Source organism: Eulemur rufifrons, chromosome 30 (genome assembly GCF_041146395.1).
Source record: "Eulemur rufifrons isolate Redbay chromosome 30, OSU_ERuf_1, whole genome shotgun sequence".
Classification (NCBI taxonomy): domain Eukaryota; kingdom Metazoa; phylum Chordata; class Mammalia; order Primates; family Lemuridae; genus Eulemur; species Eulemur rufifrons.
This window is the reverse complement of record NC_091012.1, coordinates 91,814,191-91,837,744: the sequence shown is the minus strand read 5'-3', so window position 1 is coordinate 91,837,744 and position 23,554 is coordinate 91,814,191. Positions and strand designations below refer to the sequence as shown.

The 23,554-nt window shown below is 36.7% G+C and overlaps 1 protein-coding gene across 1 annotated transcript in view; it reads left to right on the top strand.

Moving 5' to 3' along the window:
• KIF4A (kinesin family member 4A) overlaps positions 1-23,554 on the top strand; it is a 113,536-nt gene that overhangs the window by 66,816 nt on the left and 23,166 nt on the right. Inside the window, exons 13-19 of the mRNA XM_069464435.1 lie at positions 1,124-1,180; positions 2,187-2,372; positions 9,363-9,466; positions 10,584-10,728; positions 11,486-11,596; positions 16,638-16,721; positions 17,173-17,286. Coding sequence (XP_069320536.1) covers positions 1,124-1,180; positions 2,187-2,372; positions 9,363-9,466; positions 10,584-10,728; positions 11,486-11,596; positions 16,638-16,721; positions 17,173-17,286 — 801 coding nt within the window. The remainder of the gene's footprint in view (positions 1-1,123; positions 1,181-2,186; positions 2,373-9,362; positions 9,467-10,583; positions 10,729-11,485; positions 11,597-16,637; positions 16,722-17,172; positions 17,287-23,554) is intronic.

Genomic DNA, 23,554 nt, shown 5'->3' with positions numbered 1-23,554 from the left:
GCCTCACTGATTGGAAGTTTCTGGGCAGAATAAGGAAAATGCTTTACAAAGAGCACTTACTAAGGGCCTCTTCAGTCCTTGCCTTAAAGGTACTAAGATTCAAGTTCCAAAAACTATGTAATGTTTCATAGGACTGGTATATAGACTCCATGTGCTAACCCTAAATCTTTGTTTGCTATTGAGCTAATAGCTCTTTCACCTATGACCTCCTTAATCACATGACTACCTGGAAATAATCCTTTCTTCCCAGGGCTTTGCAGAATCACTTAAACATAAGTGGTAATCCATATATTACAATGCCAAATAAAGCCTAAATTCCAGTAGTGAGAACAGAGATTGCTCATATGATAGTCTGTAAACAAATTAGTCCTAATTAGTAGTTTTAGATTTCCCTTCTAGGTGGTGGTTGTTCCAATGCCCCCCCCCCAAAAGAATTTGTTGTTCTCTGGGAGGGAATTAGTACTTACCCTTTCCCTCCTAGTAACCACTACCTGGAGTAGCTGCATATGATCGGTTCTTACCTACATGAGAGACAGAGGCTACAGTACATGAGCACATTTTTTCTGGGATATCCACCTAAGGCATTTATTTCCTTGTAGAGGAAGATCTTGCCTACTTGACTGACTTAAGAATCAAAAATAGGCCTCATTCTATTCACTTTTCTGATGCATTGTCATTATTTGATATGTCCGTTCTTAGAATGGCATGCCCATAAGAACTAGCTAGACTTGTACATTAGTAGAGGTAAACTTAGTGGTAGAAGCATAAAAAGAAAGAGTAGAGTCCATAAAATGGGTTAAATTTTGGCCTGTTAGAATGGCCAAATATTTCATTCTGGCCCAGTGATCTCTGGCAGAGCAGGAGGAGGGTAAGAAATATGTCAGTTGCCACAAGACCTTATTTTTTACAAAAACTATACAATTGCCCTTTATGAAAAAGAAAGACTCTTGAGGAGGTGGGGAATAGAAACATGTGGCTGTCGGGATTTCTTTGACTACAAAATGGGTCCAATGCCTTAAATGGTCTCTGTATACATTTGAAGAAAAATAACTAACTAATATAAAATCTACTAGTAAGCTTTACTTTGGAATCTTTCCCTAAACCAAAACATTTGTTACTGCAGGATGAAACTGTTGCTTGCATGGCTGCAGCCACTGATACTGCAGTGGAACCAGAAACTGTAAGTAATTGGCCCCTTTGTGTAGAACTGGGAGCTCTAACTGTGCCATTTCCTATGATTTATTGCTTGACTGAAGAAGAGAACCTGTGATTGTTACTATCCTCCAAAGAATGCCCTGGAAATCTAAAAATCTTTAGTGTAAATCTCAGCTTCATAAAATCCCTAACTTGAATAGGCTCTATGTCTAATAGTGTAACTGGTAATGGGTGGCAGGACTTCTCAGGGGTGTAATGTTCCATATTTGCAATCTAGCTTACTGATTTCTTGTTAGATGTTAGTATTCTGCATCAACTGTCCAGCAAGTTAAAATGAAAATAAATTAGGAAATTATGGCAAAGTCAAAAAAGCATTAGAGGAAAAATGGAAGAGAGTTTTTTCTCAGCATACTTTTATGTAACTGGGATGATCGAGGGCTAAAAGAATCAAGGAAAATATTTGGAGTATTCAGATTGCAAGGATAGATAAAATGTATTATTAATAGATATTGACTAAAGGTTATAAAGTCAAAATGAAAGGCTGGGCAATGGTTTGCTTTAAACAGCCTTTCCTCCCTGAAATGAATATATGTTGGTAGTTTTCATATTCTGAAAGAAGGAAGATACTAGATCAGGTACTAGCGGTCAGCTATATAAGAATAAATGAAGCCTTTTCTCCATTTCCACCATTCCTAAAGTGCCTTTTCCAGGACCTTCTCTCTTCTAAGGACCCCTTGGAATGAGGTAAAAGTAAGAAATGTTGACCAGATCAATAAAGGAAAGAGCAAGAAACTTAGTTTGCTCTAAAATAGTCTGTTAAAGTATATAAAAAATAAGGTGCTTATGAGAGCAGGGAAGTAGGCTAGTTCAATTTATTTCAGATGTTTAAAACAAATGTTGTATGAGGAGCCCCAGTTCTGACTAAATAGATATTGCTAATGGAGAAGTGGCTATGAGACTTGATGAAATAGTGCCTAAGGAACTCCATTTGCTTATTTCTCTTACAAATCATTATCCTTATTTCTTTCCAGGAGGTGGTAACTGGTCCAGAGACCAACAGGTCTTCTGATGAATTCACCACTCAGCATGCTCTCCGTCAAGCTCAAATGTCTAAGGAGCTGATTGAGTTGAATAAAGCCCTGGCACTGAAAGAGGCCCTAGCTAGGAAGATGACTCAGAATGACAGCCAACTACAGCCCATTCAGTTCCAGTACCAGGTGAACTATTTTCTAGGGCAGTATTTGTTCATGTCTACCATCTCTCTTTAACTAAATGGGAAGAAAACAAGCACACCATTTTTGATGACAAAAAGACAACAAAATGTGCATAGTACAACTGGAGTTGCATCATTGGTTTATAAAAGGATACATTTGGGATAGGGAGCCTGTAATTTTGTTCCATTTAATCTAATGCCTTACCTTATGCCACAGGTATTTAGTAGTTTTTTAATGTTATAATAAACTTGGTCCCCACTTGTAGAAAAATTGTGTTCTAATAACTATGCTTGGATTCTGAAAAAGGCACATCTTTTAGTAGATGGTGTAGGTAAGACTAGTGGATATCCCATGACTTGCCAAATGGCTAAAACTTTTTTCTAATGGTGGTTCTAAGTGGCCCTTGCTAATTAATAATCAGGTCTTTATTTAAGGCAAGTCTTTGGCTTTTAGGTTATCCACAAGAAAGGCCCTTTCTCCAGACCTTATTTTCCCTTGTAGCCCAGTGTTTCTAACTGTTTGTCTGTGATCACAGACATAGTGATGCTATGTAGAAGGAAGGGTGGATTGCTTTCCCATCTAGCTATATTCTACCACCCCAAAGTGCTATATGTTTGTATTGAGAAATAGCTATAGTACCCATGCTATTTTTGCCACCAGGTACCCTACATTTTCAGAGCAAAAACTAGAAAAGTATTTCTCATATTTGATTTTCACCATGTTTTTTCCTGTAGGGTAGAAGTTGCTTCCAAAATAATAACTGAGTTGCCAATAGAAATTTTTTCCCTTCTTGTTCTCACAGTCTTGTTTAATTTTTTTAATTTAATTATTTATGTCACACAAATGCATGTATATAATTTTTAAAGTCAAATACTACAATATGCAGAAAAATAAAAGCAGTCCTGCCCTACCACCTTCTCACCTATTCCTTATGCTAATATAGTACTGTAAGTTCCTTAAGCTATTTCCTCTGACATTTACCTTCATATTTCTGGATGAGAATTGGCAATATAATTATGTTAATTTAAAATTTTTAGACAGTATCTATTGACTTCCCACTGTGGAAGATGAGAATATAGCTGTCTTACCTATGCAAACTGCCTTAGCTCCATCTTTCAAAATGGTTATGTAACACTTTTTGATTAAATGAATATTTAGTGTTTAAATTCTTCTGATTATATAAATATGTTTTAAAATTGAGCCAAATAGTATAATATGATTACATTTCCTATCTTGTACAGCTTTTTTATTTTCTGGAGTTAATAATCTCATTTTCTAATTTATTTAGTGTTCTATGTACCTATCAATTTTATCACCAAACTTCTTGACAAAAACTATAAAAACTCCTCTTATTATGGTCAAACATACCAGATGATTTATCAATCCATTTCTTTCTTGAAAACAACTCTCTTGGAATCTTCTGTCCTAGTCTGCTTCCTCTGGGCCCCCTGCCCAGACATCAGTCATCCTGGGAATTTGCCTCACTTCTCCTCTGTGTGTTGAAACAGATTTCACGTCTTTGTCCTTTTTGGTATACCCTTTTGCTTTTGTAGAGTACAATCCCAATAGCTTTCTGAGAACGCATATATGAAAGGAAAATGTTTGAAAGCTTTGCATGTCTGAAAATAGCTTTTATTTTCATCCTTACACTTGTTAGTTTGTTAGGGTTTAGAATTCTATGGAAATTGTTTTTCTTTAGAATTTTGAAGGCCTTACTCCATTGTCTTCTATTGGTTGCTGTTGAGAAGTCCATTATGATTCCTGATTCTTTGTATTTGACTTATATTTTCTTTTTCCTCTGGAAACTGTCAGGATCATTTCTTTGTCCTCAAGTGTTATTTAATTTCTCAGTGATGTGCCTTGGTATGGATCTTTTCTCATTTATTGTGCTTGGTGCTTGGTAGGTCCTCCAATCTAGAAATTTATCTCTTAGATTTTCTGCTTTTCTTATCTTCTTCTTTTTTTTTTTTTTTTGAGACAGAATCTTGCTCTGTTGCCTTGGCTAGAGTGCCATGGTGTCATCGCAGCTCACTGCAACTTCCAACTCCTGGGCTCAAGTGATCCTCCTGCCTCAGCTTCCCAAGTAGCTGGGACTACAGGCGTGAGCCACCACGCCCAGCTAATTTCTTCTATTTTGGTAGAGATGGCATCTCTCTCTTGCTCAGGCTGGTCTCTAATTTCTGAGCTAAAGTGATCCTCACTCCCACCTCAGCCTCCCAGAGGGCTAGGATTACAGGTGTGAGCCACCATGCCAGGCCTTATCTTCTTTCTAATTTCTATTTCTTTGTATTTTTCTTCCATTCTATGGGAGATTTCTTTCTATTCCTGGTGAATTATTTTATTTGCCTATTAATTTTCAAGATCTCTTTTTGATCCTATAGTTGTTCCTTTATTTTTATAGACATCTTTTTTTCTATGGATACACTGCCCATCTCTAAGGATAGGAATTAAATTTTGTCAAGGTTTTCTTCTCCCTTCCTTGCCTCTGTATCCTCCAAATTTCCTTTCTTTTTTTTTTTTTTTTTTTTTTTGAGACAGAGTCTCACTCTGTTGCCCGGGCTAGAGTGAGTGCCGTGGCGTCAGTCTAGCTCACAGCAACCTCAAACTCCTGGGCTTAAGCGATCCTACTGCCTCAGCCTCCCGAGTAGCTGGGACTACAGGCATGCGCCACCATGCCCAGCTAATTTTTTTGTATATATATATATATTTTAGTTGTCCATATAATTTCTTTCTAATTTTAGTAGAGACGGGGTCTCACTCTTGCTCAGGCTGGTCTCGAACTCCTGACCTCGAGTGATCCACCCGCCTCGGCCTCCCAGAGTGCTAGGATTACAGGCGTGAGCCACTGCGCCCGGCCCAAATTTCCTTTCTCTAATATGTTTGTTTTGGTCTCTCTTTCATGTAAGATGCTTTCTTCAAATTTCTAGTAATTCCTTGGATGTCTATTCATATTTAAGAGTGAGGCACTAAAAGCCCAGGAAGTTCTGTATGCGTGGATTTCTCTTGGGCTAGTCAGTTTCCAATAAAGAAATCTTTTATTCTACTGCCTGGAGTTGTGTGGGCAGAGTGATGGTATGTCATCATTCAGGTAACCCAGAGAAAATAAGGGAGTTGGAGTCTCTCTAGTCATATGCAGACTTTTATTCAGTCCCTATCATCCTTGCCTTTAGCTGTGTTTGATGTCTATAAGCCCAATCTGTCAGGATCAGCCTCTCCAGAAAGGAAGCTGCTTCTCCCCTTGGTGGTTCTATGGTTCAAATGGGCTTGCTTCTTCTTGGCATTCATCCTGTGGGAGTTCTGTTTTAGCTTTTTCCACTCTGGAAGTAAGTTACCACTTATCCAGCTGTTTTCCTCTTGCAAAAGTCTGTTGATATCTCTCAACTGCTCTCCTCTCTTCATTCTTACTGATTTATACGTCCATTTTGGTTCATTTTAGTGGGATTTCAGAAGGCAGCAACTTAAATATATATATAGCTCTGTTGTCCACACTAACAGGACATACAGTGCAACCTTTTTTTAGATCAAATGTATCTTGGCTTTTCCAGGATAAACAAAGGATTAGTGGTAAGGCTGATTTGTACTCTTCTGTACTCTTGCCTAGAAACATGGGGATATGTGTTCCCCCATTGTATTCCTTACCCCATAAGAAGGTGCTAGTAATGAGCTAGAGCTAGAGCTAGAGCTATAGTAAGGTATCTAGTCCTTTTTTCCTTGGAATCAAATATACTTGAGTTCCTAAACCTAAAATTTGAGAAGAAATAAATTTTTAATGTAAACATTACCTTTAATCACATATAAATCTCCCCCTCTGTCTTTTAAGAAATAAAGGCAGTTTTTAATTCTAAATAGTATTTTTCCTATTGCTGTGAAGAATTGCCATAGAAAAATTGGGAGAGGCATAGGTTATAATTAATGAAGATTACCATGAGTTGTAGTAAACCAGACTCAAATTTGAATAATTCCCTCTGTGGAGTTGGTGAGACAATTACTGATATAATGAAAAGATATGATTTTTCACTCATCAGATTGGTAACAATTTTCAAGTGTAGTAATATCAAATGTTGACGAGAGTGCAGGAAAACAAGTGCTCTCATACATAGCTGACAAGAGTGGAAACTGGAATAGCCACTTTGGATGACAATTTGGCAGTATCTGTTAAGATTGAAAACGTGTACCCTCATGACCCTCTAATTCCACTTCTCTCTGCCCTTGTAAAACCTTGCACATGTGCATAGAAGGCATGTACAAGAATATTTCATTATGGCAAAAAAAAGAATGAGGCAGATTTATATGCACTGATATAAAGAAATCTAAAAAAAGTCAAGTTACAGATAATATATACATAGAGTATAATTCTATTTATGTGTAACACACTTAAATTGGTATACACACATGTATGTATACTATATATCATTTATATATATTTATTATATATTCTAGACATTATATAATATAATGTATATTATATTGTATATAATACATGTATTTAATATACAATCATGCACCAAGTGACAACATTTCAGTCAATCACAGACTGCATATACAATGGTGGTCCCATAAGATTAGAATACTGTATTTTTATTGTACCTTTTCTATATTTAGATATGTCTAGATTTGCAAATACTTACCATTGTGTTACAGTTGCCTATAGTATTCAATACAGTTCCATGCTGTACAGGTTTGTAGCCTAGGGTAACAGGCTATACCATATAGCCTAGGTATGTAGTAGGCTGTACCATCTAGGTTTATGTAAGTATGCTCTATGATGTTTGCATAATGATGGAATTACCCAACAATGCATTTCACAGAACCCGTGTTTTTTTTTTTTTTTTTTTTTTTTTTTTTTGAGACAGAGTCTGACTCTGTTGCCGGGGCTAGAGTGCCGTGGCGTCAGCCTAGCTCACAGCAACCTCAAACTCCCAGGCTTAAGCTATCCTTCTGCCTCAGCCTCCTGAGTAGCTGGGACTACAGGCATGTGCCACCATGCCTGGCTAATTTTTTTCTGTATATATAATTTTAGCTGTCCAGATCATTTCTTTCTATTCTTAGTAGAGACGGGGTCTCACTCTTGCTCAGGCTGGTCTCAAACTCCTGAGCTCAAACAATCTGCCCACCTCGGCCTCCCAGAGTGCTACGTCACAGAACCCATTGTTAAGTGATGTATGACTATACACACACACACACACACACACACACACACACATATATGTATATAATATGTAAATGTCTAGAAAAATGTCTGGAAAATCTGCACCAAGCTGGTAACAGTGGTTACTTCTGGAGAGGGCAATGAAATTTTGACAAGGGTGAGGCAGTCAAGGGGACCTGACCTTTATATGTATTATCTAGATTATTTTTTACAAGAATATATTCATGTTACTTCTATAAGTAAAAATAAATATAAAGAATATCTAAGACCAGATGCAGTGGCTCACGCCTGTAATCCTAGTACTTTGGGAGGTCGAGGCAGGAGGATCACTTGAGGCCAGGAGTTCAAGACCAGCCTGGGCAACATTGCAAGACCCCTGTTTCTACAAAAAAATTTTTAGAAGTTAGCCATATATATATATATATATATATATAGCTGAATATATATGTTATATAATATAATTGCATATAATATTTATATAAATTATTGAATATGTCTATATTATAATTTATAAATATAAGTATTTAATATTATATATTATGTATTATATTATGTATATTATTTATTACATTATTAATAATATATATAACTGAAAATATATATATGTACACACTCACATGTTATTGACCATTTTAAATATGCAGGGTAGCTATAAAGCAATGAGATTGATTTTCATTGGTTATACTGAAGTAGTTCAAGTTCATTGCTTAGAAAACAGCTCTAGCCTATTTAGAAAGCTTCTCTGATATAGCCCACCTAACCTGCCTCTACTTCTCTGTGTCAGTCCAATACTGGTCTAGGGCCTGCATATAATCTTCTTGGATGCCAGCCACTCATTCAGTCAGTTTCCTAAATGTATTCAGAGTAGCAATTGCTTGAGTAGATAAGTTTGAAAGTTCTGAATATGAGAATATTTGTGTAGCTTTTTACAGGTTACAAAATATCTTTGCCTTTTTATCTTATTTGATCTTCCCCAGTGACCCTGTGAAGTCGGGGTTATTGTTAATTATTTACATAGATAGGGAAACTTTTAGGAATCCCTAAAACTACCCCTAGGTCCGATGATTCACTAGGAGGACTCACAGGACTCAACATACGGTTGTACTCACAGTTGTTTTATTATAGTGAAAGGATACAAAGAAAAATCAACAAAAACAAAGCACTTGGGCAAAGTCTGGAGGAAACCAGGTACAAGCGTCCAAGAATTTTCTCCCAGTGGAGTCACAGGAAGCACTTTATTCCTCCAGTAGTGGATTGTTACAGCCTGTATGAAATGTTGTCTACCAGAGAAGCTCCCCTCAGCCTAGGAGTCCAGGGCTGTCACAGGGGTCCGTCCTGTAGTTATTTATTCTCTGCCTTCTACATACCAAAATTATAGACTCCCAGAAAGAAGATAGGAATTCAGGATAAATCATATTGTTTATACAGTTTAGGCATTGTAAGCCACTCATCAGTTAGGGAATGGTGGGAACCTTTCCAAAATCTGAGTTGCCAGACACGAGCCAAGGGCCATCCTTACAAGTAGAACTTTTTAAGGACAGCTTTCTCAAGCCTGCTGTATTAACTGTTTTCTGCATAGAAACTAAGACCAAAAGGGATGAAATGTCTTTCCTTAAGACATGTAGATAGTAAGTGTTATAGTCAAGATTCAAATGCAGGCTTTTGGATTCCAAACTTTTCCTACTATATGACTTCAATCTCCATCAGATTAAGAACAAATGATTTTATTGTGCAACTGAAGTGGTAAAATTTAATGCATAGTTCTTTGAGATGTGGAATGCTGAAACAATTTTCTTCCTGTGCCAAGTAATGCCTTCTTTCTCTCTGACCTATAACCTTTCTAGGATAACATTAAAAATCTAGAACTAGACGTCATCAATCTACAAAAGGAAAAGGAAGAATTGGTTCTTGAACTTCAGACAGCAAAGAAGGATGTCAACCATGCTAAGTAAGAATAAAGTCAATAAATGTTATTTCAAGTCCCTACTATGTGTGAAGAGCTTTGGAGGGAATAGAAAAGTAGAAGACTCATTTACTGCCCCCAAAGGGTTTAAACCTAGTTGTGCAAAGGAGACCTAAACACAAGGAAAGCTAAGTAATTGAGATTTTAAGTAACATCTCATTTAGCCAGGTGTGGTGGTGCACGTCTGTAGTGCTAGCTACTCTACAGGCTGAGACAGAAGGATCACTTAAGCCCAAGAGTTGGAGGTTGCAGTGAGCTGTGATTGCACCACTTCACTCCAGTCAGAGTGACAGAGTGAGACTCTATTTCAGAAAAAAATCTCAGGATGACTGTAAAAGAATGCCACAACACAGCACATGATTAGTAGCCAAATAAATTTCTTAGGCAATAATTATGTTAAGAGTTCAGAGGCAAGAAATATCAATTCAAGCTGGTATGATGAAAGAAGGCTTTGTAAAAAGTTAGCATTTGATCTGGCTTTTGAAAGATTATCAGATCTACTAGATAGCAGCTGTTTCCTTGTCCCTGCACTAATGGTAAATTAGCTTGTGGATAGAATTAGTGTCCAGGTTAGTGATTTCAGAATCAATCTAGCCATCCCTTATCAGTTAAGAATAATACCAAGCAAGACAGATAACCAGAACATCCTTCTCTCCCTCAGACCTCTCCTTTATTGGCTATTCTACCTTCCTTTTACTCAGTGACTCTGTTTTATCTCTCTGTTGAGTCTAAAGCTCATGTTCCTAAAAGTTACGCTGGATGTCTACTTTATATCCCAAAATTGTGTTATGATCATCAGAATTATTCCTTAGAGCTAAAGTGAAGTGAAATGTCTTCAAAGAACCATCCTTTGGATAGGTTTAGGGGTGTATATTGAGTTACATTATTGCATACTCAAAAAGTTTGTTTTACTCTTTGTATTAAGCTCCTATTATTTAGGCAGTTTGGGTTGTTTGGGTGGTATTCCTTTTTTTAAGATGGCTATGTGCCTAGTGACCTATTTTATATATATCAGGGTTGTGAATCTGGAAGTCTAGTATTACGTCTTTTGAAGTCAGGCTTTGCTGCTGGCAGTCTTCACTTCTATAGCATCTGTGTTTAGGTTGAGTGAGCGCCGCCGCAAACGTCTCCAGGAGCTGGAGGGTCAAATGACTGATCTGAAGAAGAAACTGAATGAACAGTCTAAACTTCTGAAACTGAAGGAATCCACGGACTATACAATCTCCAAACTGAACCAGGAGATACAGGTAATAAACTCTCATCCTTGCATTTACCCCATTGGAATTTACAAACATAGGTGTTCCATTTAGAATTATACTACAGAGGTGTTTTCAGATGAGAAAGTAGTAGGCAGGGCAATTATTTCAAGTGTGTGAGTCTCCACATATGTCTGTTTTGCAGAACATCGTGCTGGTAGTCGTCTAGAATCTGAAAAATGAAACCTTGCTTTGACATTCAGAGTTTAATGTTAGATTCTCTGAAACCAAAAGACAAAGGTGTCTCCATATTTAGTAGTGATATTAATATCCTGATCACAATTATGATCATGTGGCATAATTTCATAAAGTAGTAGCAAGATGACAGACACCTAGAGAAAATGCTCAGTTATTGAATCTACAATTTGTAAAATCTACAAAGTGGTGGTTACAGGTTACAGGTTTGTACTGAAACCTTTAGAATACAATGGTTGCTAGGTGTATTTGTCCTTGAGGCTTAGTAGATAGTTCCTTGAAATTTCATTTATATACAGTGAATTTAGGGCTGGATTTAGCTTATAGGTACATTTTTCTTTTATTTCTTCAGAGTGTTCATTTGTATAGTTTATACTTGGAAACCCTGTATAAACATAGCAAGGGGTATTACAAGCCTAATCAGAAAATCTGTTGGTGGCCTTCTCAGCCTAACTCTGGTTTTTCTCTCTTCTTAATGGTAAGTTTATTCATCTGCACATCAGCCTAGAATAAAGTGCAGATGACTAATACTTGTACTGGTTTTGTTTTTAAGATGATGAAAAACCAGCGGGTACAGTTAATGCGTCAGATGAAAGAGGATGCTGAGAAGTTTAGACAGTGGAAGCATCAAAAAGACAAAGAAGTAATGCAGTTAAAAGAAAGAGTAAGTAACTAAAGCTCCTCAAAGGCCTAGGTAATAAATCCTTCTCTGAGCTGACTAATGATGTTAATGCTTCTCTTCAAACACCTGGTGTCTCCAAAAATGTTCCATATTCATGAATTTAACAGCTTTGTATTAAATGTCTACTATGTACAAGGTGCTATCCACTAGGTACCTTGAGAAATAGAAAGGTGAGTAGTATATGAGCTCTGCCCTTGAAGAATGCCTTGTCTAAAGGGGAAGATAAGACATAAGCATGGATTTCTCAAATACAAAGAATGAAAATATCTGGACTTTAAGAATAGTATGAAATACAAAAGTAAGAGAAAGGAAAGCCCATTTCCAGTTGGAGTGAAAAGATGATAGCTGAATAGGCCCTGAATAATAAATAGGGAGTGTTTTGATAGAAATAAGTATGGGCATTCCAGATAGATGGAACGGTGGGAGCAAAGACAGAGATGACAACTTCATAGATATATTCAAGGAATGGCAAATGGTCCAGTTGGGGTGGAGTATAGCAAAAGATTCACTACGAAAGACAAGTTAAAGCTGTATTATTAAAGATCCAAGAAGTTTGAACTTCATTTTGTTAGTAGTATAAAGACTTTTAAGGTTTTTGAGAAACAAAGTGATATCAACAAAATAATGCTTTAGAAAGATATATCTGGGAGTAATATGTAGAACAAACTTTAGTATTGAGAAACTAGAGGCCAGAACACAAGAAGATATTATATAATCCAGAAAGATTGTAAGGGCCTGAAAATACACCTAACAACAGAGCACTAAAGTATATGAAGCAAACACAGAGAAATGAAGAAGTAGACAAATCAACAGTAATATTTGGAGACTTTAATACCCCACTTTCAATAATGACAAGAACAACTAGGCACAAGATCAGCAAGGATGTTGCAAACTTCAAGAATATAATTCCTAGGATTTTCACATCTACATTCATAAGAACTATTGGTCTATACTTTATATACTATGCTAGATTATAAACTAGACCTAGCAGATATCTATAGAATACTCCAACCAACAATAGCAGGATATACGTTCTTCCCAAGTGCACATGGAACATTCTCTAGGCTAGGCCAAAAAAGTGCCTCATTAAATTTAAAAGGATTGAAACAATACAAAGTCTACTCTCCAACCACAATGAAATGAAATTAGAGATCAAGAGCAGAAAGAAATTTGGAAAATTCACAAATATGAGGAGTTAAACAACACAGTCCTAAATAAATAATGAGTCAAAAGGAAGTCGTGGGGAAATTAGAAAATATAATAATTTGGGATGAATAAAAACAAAGACACAACATACCAAAACTTATGGAATGCAGCTAAAGCAGTGTTTAGAGGAAATTTTATAGTTGTAAATGCCTATATTAAAAATGAAGAAAGGCGAGTGCCTGTAGTCCCAGCTACTCAAGAAGCTGAGGTGGGAGGATCACTTGAGCCTAGGAATTCAAGACAAGCCTAGGCAACATAGTGAGACTCCATCTCAATTAAAAAAGAAGAAGAAGAAAGATCTCAAATCAATAAATTAGCTTTCTGCTTTAAAACACTGAAAAGAAGAAGAGCAAACTAAACCCAAAGCTAGTAGATGGAAGGAAATAGAGAAAATCAATGAAACTAAATAAAAATTGGTCCTTTGAAACAACCAACAATACTGACAAACCTTTAGGTAGCCTTAACAAGAAAAAAGAGAGAAAATCCAAATTACTAAAGTTAGGCATCAAAGAGGGACTATCACTACCAGTCTTGCAGAAGGATAGGATTATAAGGGACTATGAACAACTGTATGCCAACAAATTAGATTGCCTAGATGCAATAGACAAATCCCTGGAAAGACAAAGATTACCAAAACTGACTCAAGAAGAAAGAGAAAATCTTTGTAGACCCGTAATAAGAGATTAAATTAGTAAATTTAAAAACTTCTCACAAGGAAAAGCCCAGGCATAGATGACTTCACTGGTGAGTTCTATCAAACATTTAAAGAAGAAAGAATACCTATTTATCAGAAACAATACTATCAAGAAAGTGAATAGCCAATCCATAGATTCAGAGAAAATATTTATAAATCATAGCTGATAAGAGTCTTATATCCAGAATATATAAAGAACTTTTACAAATTAAAAATAAAAAGATAACCCAGTTTTCAAATGGGCAAAGCAATAAGCACATGAGAAGGTGCTCAGCGTCATTTGCCATCAGGGAAACGTAAATCAAAACCAGATACAATTTCATACCCACTGGGATGGCTATAATTAAAAAGACAGATAATAGTAAGTGTTGATAAGAATGTGAAGAAATTGCAACCTCATACGTTGCTGGTGGGATGTATAAATGGTACAGCTGCTTTAGCAGTTGGGCAGTTCTTCAAGGGGATAAATAAAAACATAGAGGTACCATATCATCCAGCAATCCCACTCTTAGTTCTGTCTAATCAGGAATGAAAACATGTCATGCAAAAACTTGTACACAGATGTTTACAGAACAGTATTCATAATAGCCAAAAAGTGGAAAAACCCAAACATCCATCAACTGATCATTTATCAATGGATAAATAAAATGTAGTGTATCCATGCAATGGAATTTTATTCAGCCATAGAAAGGAATGAAGCACTGATACATGCTACATACAACACTGATGAACCTTGAAAACATTATGCTAAGTGAAAGAAGCCAGTCACAAAATACCACATATTATAGGATTACATTTATATGAAACGTCCAGAATAGACAAATCTATGGAGACAAAAAATAGATTAGTGGTTGTCTAGGGCTTTGTGGGTGGGGTGATAGCTAAAAGGTGTGAGATTTCTTTTTGTAATAATAAAAATGTTTTAAATTGAATGTGATGATGGTCATATCAACTCTGTGAATATACCAAAAACCCCTGAATCATGTACTTTAAATGGGTAAATTTTATGTGAATTATATTTCAATAAAACTGTTAAGAAAAACAAAAGAAAAAAGATGACATCTATGAAGTGATGATAACTTTACATTGTACAGGAATATATATTCCACATTGACAAGGATCTTTGTTTGTTCACTTAGGTATTCCCAATGGCTATAACAGCGACTGGCACATAGTGGCACTCAATTAATGTTTATTGAATGATTTTAATGATAATTAATACAAAACCTGCCTTTGGAAAAAATGTAAAAGAATGTAAAACATCAAAAAGTTTACTTCAGGGTTTTGAGAGACTGGAAAGTCAAAGAAAACAGCCAGTTTGAAGAGACAAAGTTGCTTTTAGGAGAATAAACCTTTGGGATGGAGAAACCTAAAAACATTGGATGATGTTGGTTTAGAGTTCAAGGGAGAGGTTGGGCTGGACTTAACAATTAGAGAGTCATCTGCCTAGAAGTGAAAATTGAAACATTGGGAAAATATATAGAAAAATAAGGCTAAGAAGAGAATCTCTTTATTTTATGTATAAGAAAATGAAAAGATGACAATGAAGATTATAGGGTACAAAAAGAATTAGGATGGTGTGGGAAGGTTATCGGTAGTGCTAATGATGCTGAGAGAGAAGGCAAAGAAGATAGAGACTGTGAAAAGACCATTGAATTTAATAAATAGGAGATTCCAGGACAATAGCAGGAACTATTTACAAGGGAATTATGGAGTAAACAATGACCAGTGGAAGCAGTAAACATAAACCTTTCTTTCAAGAAGTTTGGTGGTGAGGAGAGTGTTGGGTTTTCTCTTTTCACTGGGCTCAGTCTCTTAGCTGTGTTTCTTTAATTCCCTTGACTTCTAATATCAAGGCACATCATATTTTATTATAATTGTACTGCATGTTGTTTGTATTCTCTAGTAATCTCTGTAAGAGTAGTAACCATGTCATGTTCATCTCTGTCTCCCAGACACCTAGCATAGTGCCTAGCATGTGGTAGATGGCCCACCAATATCATACTGGTTGAATGAAATTAATTGTCCTACTATGCTGGCAAAGACATGATGAAAATGGGTAACCATGCATTCCAGATTGGATAAGAAACAAGTGAAGCTAGAAGGAGCCTAAGGGATTAATAGACTAGGGAAGGGGCCAAGAAATCAAAGCAGTTAAATATTGTGTGCTCATTTGAAACAAGTGATATCCCATAGTATTTCTTGTTCTTTATCTTTAATCTCTGGACAGAGAGAATACGTTCAGTAATGACTTGGTTTTGTTTAGGAATGAAAAACCTCTTCTTAGCTGGGCGTGGTGGCTCATGCCTGTAATTCTAGCACTCTGGGAGGCCAAGGCAGGAGGATCACTTGAGGTCAGGAGTTCGAGACCAGCCTGAGCAAGAGCAAGACCCTGTCTCTACTAAAAATAGAAAGAAATTAGCCAGGCGTTGTGGTGCACGCCTGTAGTCCCAGCTACTCGGGAAGCTGAGGCAGGAGAATCGCTTGAGCCCAGGAGTTTGAGGTTGCTGTGAACTAGGATGATGCCCGAGTGACAGACAAGACTCTGTCTCAAAAAAAAAGAAAAGAAAAACCTCTTCTTTAGCTTCAGTCTACTTTAATTTTATAAGTGGTTGGCTATATGATAGGCTTTCTCCTTTTTGCCAGCTAATTTGAAGGGACAAAATTGCTTTTAGGAAAATAACCTTTGGGATGGAAAGACCCTGGTTTTATGATGGGATGGACTGGTAGGGTTGTGGGGGGGAAATACTGGTCTATTTTGGAGGCAACCTGAGTCTCAGCTCTATCGATAACTATGTGGAAGGGACTGTGCATTAGATGATCTTTAAGGTTCCACCCAGGTCTCACATTCCGTGACATTATTTCTACCAAGTAACTTGTGACTGAGACTTCAAGAATTTGGCCACAGAAATAAGCCAAAGGGGAAAACCACCACTCCTCTACATAAAAGTACGGTTTCTAGAGCTACCGGTTCTTGACTGTGATAGGAGAAGATGAAGGCAGCTCACTGTATTGTATTTAGCCTTACATGTCAAGGATGTCTTGACAGACTCCTTAGTTGTAGTATAAGGTTTTATTTTAGCTAGCTGAGCAGCAATTAAGATCTGACTTTTTTCTTGTCAGGACCGTAAGAGGCAATATGAGCTGCTCAAACTTGAAAGAAACTTCCAGAAACAATCCAGTGTGCTCAGACGTAAAACTGAGGAGGTAAGAAAATTCCATCTCCTGGGTCAAGTGTATTGTCATCTTCAGGCTCAGATACTGGCAAAGTAATATCCCTTAAATGAGCAAGTGTCCTAAGAAACCAGGGATGCTAATTTTCACCAGCAGGCTGGGTGCAATAGCTCACGCCTGTAATCCCAGCACTTTGGGAGGCCAAGGCAGGAGGATCACTTGAGGCCAGGAGTTCAAGACCAGCCTGGGCAGCATAGCGAAACCCCATCTCTACAAAGAAAATTTTTAAAAATTAGTCAGGTACAGTGCCATGTACCTGTGGTCATAACCTAACTACTTGGAAGGCTAAGGTGAGAGGATCACTTGAACCCAGGAGTTTGAGGTTACAGTGAGCTGTGATCATGCCACTGTACTCTAGCTAGGTGACAAACTGAGACCCTGTCTCTAAAAAAAAAATAAATTACTGTGTGCCACTTTTATTTAGGCAGCAGCTGCCAACAAGCGTCTCAAGGATGCTCTTCAGAAACAACGGGATGTGACAGATAAGCGGAAAGAGCCTCAGAGCCGTGGAATGGAAAGCACTGCAGCTCGAGTGAAGGTATGGACAACTTGAACTGCCATTTCTCTTGTGTACACTGGGAATAGGAAAAAGTGGGAAATGGCTTTTTTTGGTTTAGAAGTAAACACTACAAAATCTAAAGTTCTACCTGAAAGCCTTATTTCCTAAAGATATGAATGTCTTTGAACTGTTGTTGAAGATCAAGAGTATAGAATCCTTTCTAGCCTTGCCCTGTTGAGGTTCGGTTACTTTTTTTTAACAGCTTTATTGAGTTATAATTGACATATAATAAGTTATACGTATTTAAAGTATACAGTCTGATGAGTTTAGACACATGTATGGGCCCATGAAATCATCACCCCAATCAAGATAATGACAATATCTATCATTACCAAAACTTTCTTTGTATCCCTTTGTAATCCCTCCCTCCCCTCCTTGACCTACCCCTCTACTCCCCATTCTGGGCAATGATCGAACCATTGAGAGGTTCCAGGCAACCATTAATCTTCTTTCTTTCACTATATATCTGTTTTCATTTTTCTAGAATTTTATAAAAATAGAATCACACAGTATAATTTTTCTGGCTTTTATTCACAATTATTTTGAGATTCATCCATGTGGTTGCATATATCATAACTTTTTTTTATTGCTGAGTGGCATCCCATTCATTGTGTGGCTATACCATAATTTGTTTATACATTCACCTGTTGATGGGCATTTGGGTTGTTTGCAGTTTGGGGCTACTACAAATATGATACTGAACATTTATGTACAAGTCTTTTTATGGACATATGCTTTTTATTTCTTTTGGGTAGGTAGTGAGGAGTAGATGATTTTCTTGTATGGTAGGTGTGTGTTTTAACTTTTAAGCAGCTGCCAAACTGTTTTCCAAAGTGGTTGTACCATTTTATATTCCTACTAACAATGTATGAGGGTTCTAGTTGCTGCATATTCTCGCCAATACTTAATATAGTCAATCTTTTAAATTTTAGTTATTCTGTGTGGATGGGTAGTGGTACATCATTGTGGTTTTAATTTCATTTGCCTAATGACTAGTGATGTTGAGCATCTTTTCGTGTACTTATTTGCCATATGTATGTTCTCTTTGGTGAAGTATCTGTTCAAATGTTTTCCCCATCTTTTTTGTGTATTTTTTTTCTTGTTAATACTTTCTCTTTTTTTATTTCAAAATATTAAGGGGCCAGGTACAGTGGCTCATGCCTGTAATCCTAGCACTCTGGGAGGCCAAGGCAGGAGGATTGCCTGAGCCCAGGAGTTCTAGACCAGCCTGAGCAAGAGCAAGACCCCGTCTCTACTAAAAATAGAAAAATTAGCTGGGCATGGTGGTGCAGGCCTGTAGTCCCAGCTACTTGGGAGGCTGAGGCAGGAGGATCACTTGAGCCCAGAGTTGGAGGTTGCAGTGAGCTATGAAGACACCAATGCACTCTAGTCAGGGTGACAGAGCAAAACTGTGTCTCAAAAAATATATATATTAACGGTGTACAAATGTTTTTGTTACATGGATATCTTGTATAATGCTTAAGTCAGGACTTTTGGGGTGTCCATCACTAGAATAGTGTTTGTTGTACCTATCTTTTAATTGAGTTGTTTGAATTTTTTTTTTTTTTTAGACAGAGTCTCACTCTGTTGCCTGAGCTAGAGTGACGTGGCATCAGCCTAGCTCACAGCAATCTCAAATTCCTGGGCTCAACCAATCCTTCTGCCTCAGCCTTCCGAGTAGTTGGGACTACAGGCATGCACCACCATGCCTTGCTAGTATATATACATTTTTTTTTAGTTGTCCAACTACTTTTTTCCTATCTTTTTTTTTTTTTAGTAGAGATGGGGTCTGGCTCTTGCTCAGGCTGGTCTCGAACTCTCGAGCTCAAATGATCCACCCGCCTCGGCCTCCCAGAGTGCTAGAATTACAGGCACGAGTCACCGTGCCCCGCCTGGATTTTTTCTTATTAGAATTATTTGTATATTTTAGATATATCCAGCAGAGGACTTCTGTTTTGCAAATATTTTCTCCTGGGCTGTGGCTTGCCTTTTCATTTTGTAATAGTGTCTTTTGAGGAACAAAGCTTTATTAGTTTGATACCATCCAATTTATTAATATTTTTTTCTTTTATAGTTCATGGTTTTTGTGTCCTGTTTAAGAAATCTTTGCCAAACTCATGGTCACTAAGATTTCCTCCTAAGTTTTCTTCTAAAAGTTGTTTATTTTGAAGCTTTACATTTAGGTCTATGATTCCTTCTGACTTGACACCTTTATCAAAATCAAATGATCATATATATATTTCTAGATTCTATTTCATTGATCTACATGTGTATTTTTATGCCAATGCCAAAATGTCATCAATATAGTTGCTTTATAAGAAGTCCTGAAGTCAGGCAATGTAAGTCCTCCAAAGTTGTTCTTTTTCAAAATTGTTTTGGGAAAACTAGGTCTTTTTATATTTCCATACAAATTTTAGAATCACCTTGTCAATATCTGCAAAAAAAACCTTGCTGAAAGTTTGATTAGCATTGCATCGAATTTATAGATCAATTTGAAAAGTATTAACATCTTAAGAATATTGAGTCTTTAGATCTATAAATGCAGTACATCTCTCCATTTATTTGGGTTTTTAATTTCTCTCAGCAGTGTTTTAGTTTTTAGTGTACAAGTGTTGCATATCTTTTGTCAAACATATCGCTAAGTATTTTATATTTTTATGATATTGGAAATGGTATTTTTTTCATTTCCAGTTGTTTGGACACACTTGTTGGTTCTCATAGCTTTTTTGTAGAGTCCTTAGTATTTTCTATATAGGTGATCATGCCATCTGTAAATAGGGACAATTTTGTTTTCTTTTCGACGCTGTGCTTTTTTTTTAACCTCTGTCTTGCCTTACAGCACTTGCTAGAACCTCCAGTACAATATTGAATAGAATAGGTGAGAAACTACATCCTTGCTTTGTTCTCAATCCTGGAGAGAAAGCATTCAGTCTTTCCCCATAAAGTATGATATTTGCTATGGATTTTTGTATATGTCCTTTATCAGGTTGAAGAAGTTCCTATTTATTCCTAGTTTGCTAAAGTTTTTATTATGACTTGAGGTTGGGTTTTTTTCAGAAACTTTTTTTTTTCTATTTACATGATCTTAAAGTTAGTTGGTTTATTTGTTTTTAGTCTGTTGGTGTGACAAATGAAATTGATTTTTTTCCCCAATTTATTAAGACATAACTGACAGATAATAAAATTTACCCTTTTATTGTACAGTTCTGTGAGTTTTGACAACATATACAGTTGTGTAACTACTACAACAATCAAGATACAGAATAGCTCATTTATCCCCCAAAATTCTCCTATACCCCTTTGTATTCAAACTCCTCTCATATCACTGGCCCTTGGCAAAGACTGAGCTATATTCTGTCATTATTGTTTTCCGTTACTATAAGGGTCACATAAATAGAAACATACAATATGGCTTTTTTCACATGGCATATGCATTTGAGATTCATTCATGTTGTGCATGTCAGTAATTTGTGCCATCTTTTTTTCTGTTCAGTAGTATTCCATTGTATAGATGTACCATAGTTTGTTTATTCATTCACCTGTTGAGGGATATATTGGATTTTTTGTTCCAGTTTTTGGCAATTATGAATAAAGCTGCTATTGAAAACTTCACATACAGGTTTCTGTAAGAATAGTAATTATTTCACTTGGGTAAATATCTAGGAGTGGGATTGCTGGGTCATATGGTAAGTATATGCTTAACTTTATAAGAAACTGCAAAGTTGTTTATCCAGTTGTTCATTGCTGATATATAAATACAATTTCTTTTTATATATTAACTTTTATGACTTTATTGGACTACTAGCTTTTTTGTAGATTCTTTGGGATTTTCTATGTAGACAATCATGCTGTCTATAAATGCAATTTTATTTCTTCCTTTCTAATCTGTATGTCTTTCATTTATTATACTTGCCCTATTGCATTGGCTAGGACCTTAAAGATGATGTTGAGTAGGAGTGGTAAGAGTAGGCATCCTTCTGTTCTTTCTAATCTTAAAGGGAAACATTCAGTATTTCATTATTAGCTATGATGTTAACTGTAGTTAAATTTTTTCAAATGCTTTTTGTCTCTACTTTCTTGATTTGGTAAATTACTTTGATGGTCAAATGTGGAACCAGCCTTTCATTTCTTGAATAAATTTCATTTGATCATGATGTATAATCCTTTTTATATATTTTTAAATTCAATAATACATAAAATAAAAAATTTTATTTAAAATTTTTGCATCTCATCATCGTCCTAAAGCCTGCCTTGCAAAGAGAAAGTAGGCCAAGTGGTATTTTGTCATTACATATTCCCCATTTTTTAAACTAGAAATGAACCAGGCTGTGTTTATCTTTGACACTAAAACCCTCTGGAAGAAGTACCCTCTTATTAGTCTTTCATGGAGGAAGGAAGTTTTAAGGAACATTTGATTAACCTTAAGAAAAGACAATTCAGGCCAGGCGTGGTAGCTCACGCCTGTTTGTAATCCTAGCACTCTGGGAGGCTGAGGCAGGAGGATCGCTTGAGCTCAGGAGTTCGAGACTAGCCTGAGCAAGAGTGAGGCCCCGTCTCTACTAAAAATAGAAATAAATTAGCCAGACAACTAAAAATAGAAAAAAAATTAACCACGCGTGGTGGCACATGCCTGTAGTCCCAGCTACTCGGGAGGCTAAGACAGGAGGATCACTTTAGCCCAGGAGCTTGAGGTTGCTGTGAGCTAGGCTGACTCCATGGCACTCTAGCCAGGGCAACAGAGCAAGACTTTGTCTCAAAGAAGGGGAAAAAAAGAAAAGACAATTCCAAGAAAACAAGAAAGCTGTCTTCAAATATATAAAAGCCTGTCATGTGGAAGAGGGAACAAACTTGATCTCTGTTGTTCCATATTGGAACATGTGGGTTGAAATTTCCAAATTATAAAGAGACAGCTCTCGACCCAATCTAAGGTGGAATTTTTTTTAAAGGGAGGGCTATTTTGGGAAAATTGGACATTGCTGTTGTTGCCTATGTGTATGAGGTTTATGTACACTAAATTTGTGGACTTTTTTTAACCAAAAAAAATATTTTTTAGCATCTGTGTTCATAAGGGGTATTAGTCTGTAGTTTTTGTAATGTCTTTGTCTGGTTTGGGTATCAAAGTAATGCTGGCCTCATAATGAGTCGGGAAGTGGTCTTTCCTTTTCAGTTGTCTGGAAGACTATGTTTCTTCCTTAAAAATTTGATAGAATTCACCAGTAAAGCCATTTGGGCCAAGAGAGACTTTTGTTTGCTTGTTTATTTTTGCTTTTTGGGGAGAGGAGTGTTAACTAATATTTAATTTAAAAATAGACATACGGTTGTTCAAGGTTTTATGTTTCTTCTTGAGTAAGCTTTGGTAGTTTTTGCGTTTCAGAGAACTTGTCCATTTCATCTAAGTTGTCAAATTTATTGGCATAAAGTTGTTCATCATAATCCCTTATCCTTCTAATATCTTAAAAATCTATAGTGATGTCATCTATCTCATTCCTATTGTTGATATTTTGTCTTCTTTTTCCTAATCAGTCCAGTTTATCAAAGAACCAACTCATTCTTACAAATGTTTAAAATGGTAAATTTTATGTATATTTTAACACAATAAAAAACTGCCCCCAAAACTCCCAGTTCAATAATTTCCACTCTGATTTTTATTATTTCTTTACTTTTTCTTACTTTGGATTTATTTTGCTCTTATTCTTTTAGTTTCTTAAGGAAGAAACTGAATTGCCCACTGGCAGCTTGGATAGGCAGGCAGGACCCAGCGCTCCTGGGACATGAGAGTGGTACAGGGAAACTGCGGCCCCTCCCCTCCCATAGCAACTGGAAGAGTGCTTTCTCTGTGGTGGGGGATAATCCCGGCCGAGCCACCACTGCAGGTGGGTAACCTGAGAGGTTCATCAAACCTGCTAAAGCACCCCAAAGGCAACTCAGGACCAGCACTCCTCTCCCTGGCACAGTCAGGGACCAATCTTCGCGGACTCAGAGACAAGTCCACAAGGCAGCCCTAGCACTCTCAGCTCTCAAATGAGAGGCCTGATGAGAAGGAACCAAGCAAAAGAACTCCAGAAGTATGAAATACCAATGCAAAAGGACACCCCCAAAAGAAAACAATAACTCCTTACCAATGGTTACCAACCTAAACAAAAAGATTAAAATGACAGATGAAGAATTTTCAATATGGATTGAAAGTAAGCTCAGTGAAATACAAGAGAAAATAGAAACCCAACACAAATAAGTCATATGAACAATG